The following is a 1,109-nucleotide window of genomic DNA, read 5'->3' as shown; positions in this document are numbered from 1 at the left end:
AAAAAAAAAAAAAAATCGAATATTTTGCATATGAAAGCCTTGTAATGTTTACTGATAATCTTCAAAATGTCATGAACACATATTTACTAATTTAAAAATTATAGTAGGAAACTATAACAAGAACAAAATGATATCAAGGGACTGAGCCTGTGCAGAAAGAATTAAAAGAAATTGCTTTCCATCTTAAATTTATCTAAAATAAGATCTGAATTACCTTTAGTCCCATCTTCTTCAAATCTGGAATATTTACTGATGTCTAGCTTTGGAGTACATTTTTCAATTGGATGCCAAGTGTAAGTTTCAGGGCAAAGCAAAAAGGAAGGATAATAGTTACCCTGTAAAATAAATTAGCCTAAAAATCAACTCCTTTGCTTGATAATGAAGGCAAATTTTTCTGTTTTAAACTGAAATTACCTTTAATATGAAAGTACTTGCTTGAACTTATTGGTGGTAATAAAAGTCATCATTATTTGTCCATTTCTTTCTATAGTATATAACATTGTATGATATAGACATGATTGATGGCTCTCAGGAATAGGCATTAAAATATTATATTTTTATGTTGAAATGAAATGCATTTTAAATATGTACTTAGCTTTCATAATACATTGTGTTAAATCCCTTTCATTGATTAAAGTTTCATGGTTCTTGAAAACTAAAAATGTTCCTAGGAATAAACAATAGACTTGTCAAACGCTATACCTACATGTATCCTGGTTACTATCTAATCAGGGCCTTTATACACACACACACACACACACACATACTAGCCATGGTTTCTCAAGAGCCTTTTGCACCAAATCTGCAGAAAATAACAGATGAATCCAAGATAGCATTTTGTGGCATCCAAATGATGGACATGAGGAATGAAACATGATATGTGAGGGCAGGTACTTTAACCCTTTCCAGACGGGTCATGGGTGAGAGGCCATGTCATCAACTTTGTTGACTTGTATTCAAAATTTTATTGAACTACTATTTCATGGATTTATGTTAATAAGTTTGGTATCAAACTGTAGATTATAATTCAATTTTAGTATTATACCTTACTCAATTTCTTAATTTATAAGTAAATATATAAAAAAAGTTAAACTTTGATTTTTGTATGT

The 1,109-nt window shown here is 29.8% G+C and overlaps 1 protein-coding gene across 3 annotated transcripts in view; it reads right to left on the bottom strand.

Annotated features, from left to right (window-relative positions):
• The window catches only part of LOC106460064 (arginyl-tRNA--protein transferase 1-like), a 49,135-nt gene that overhangs the window by 6,877 nt on the left and 41,149 nt on the right, over nucleotides 1-1,109 (bottom strand). For all 3 annotated transcript variants that reach the window (XM_022386679.1, XM_022386680.1, XM_022386681.1), the window contains one exon: nucleotides 215-335. In XM_022386679.1, the coding sequence (XP_022242387.1) occupies nucleotides 215-335 (121 nt within the window). The remainder of the gene's footprint in view (nucleotides 1-214; nucleotides 336-1,109) is intronic.

This window comes from Limulus polyphemus, unplaced genomic scaffold, assembly GCF_000517525.1.
Source record: "Limulus polyphemus unplaced genomic scaffold, Limulus_polyphemus-2.1.2 Scaffold700, whole genome shotgun sequence".
NCBI lineage: Eukaryota > Metazoa > Arthropoda > Merostomata > Xiphosura > Limulidae > Limulus > Limulus polyphemus.
This window is presented reverse-complemented; position numbering and strand designations above follow the sequence as displayed.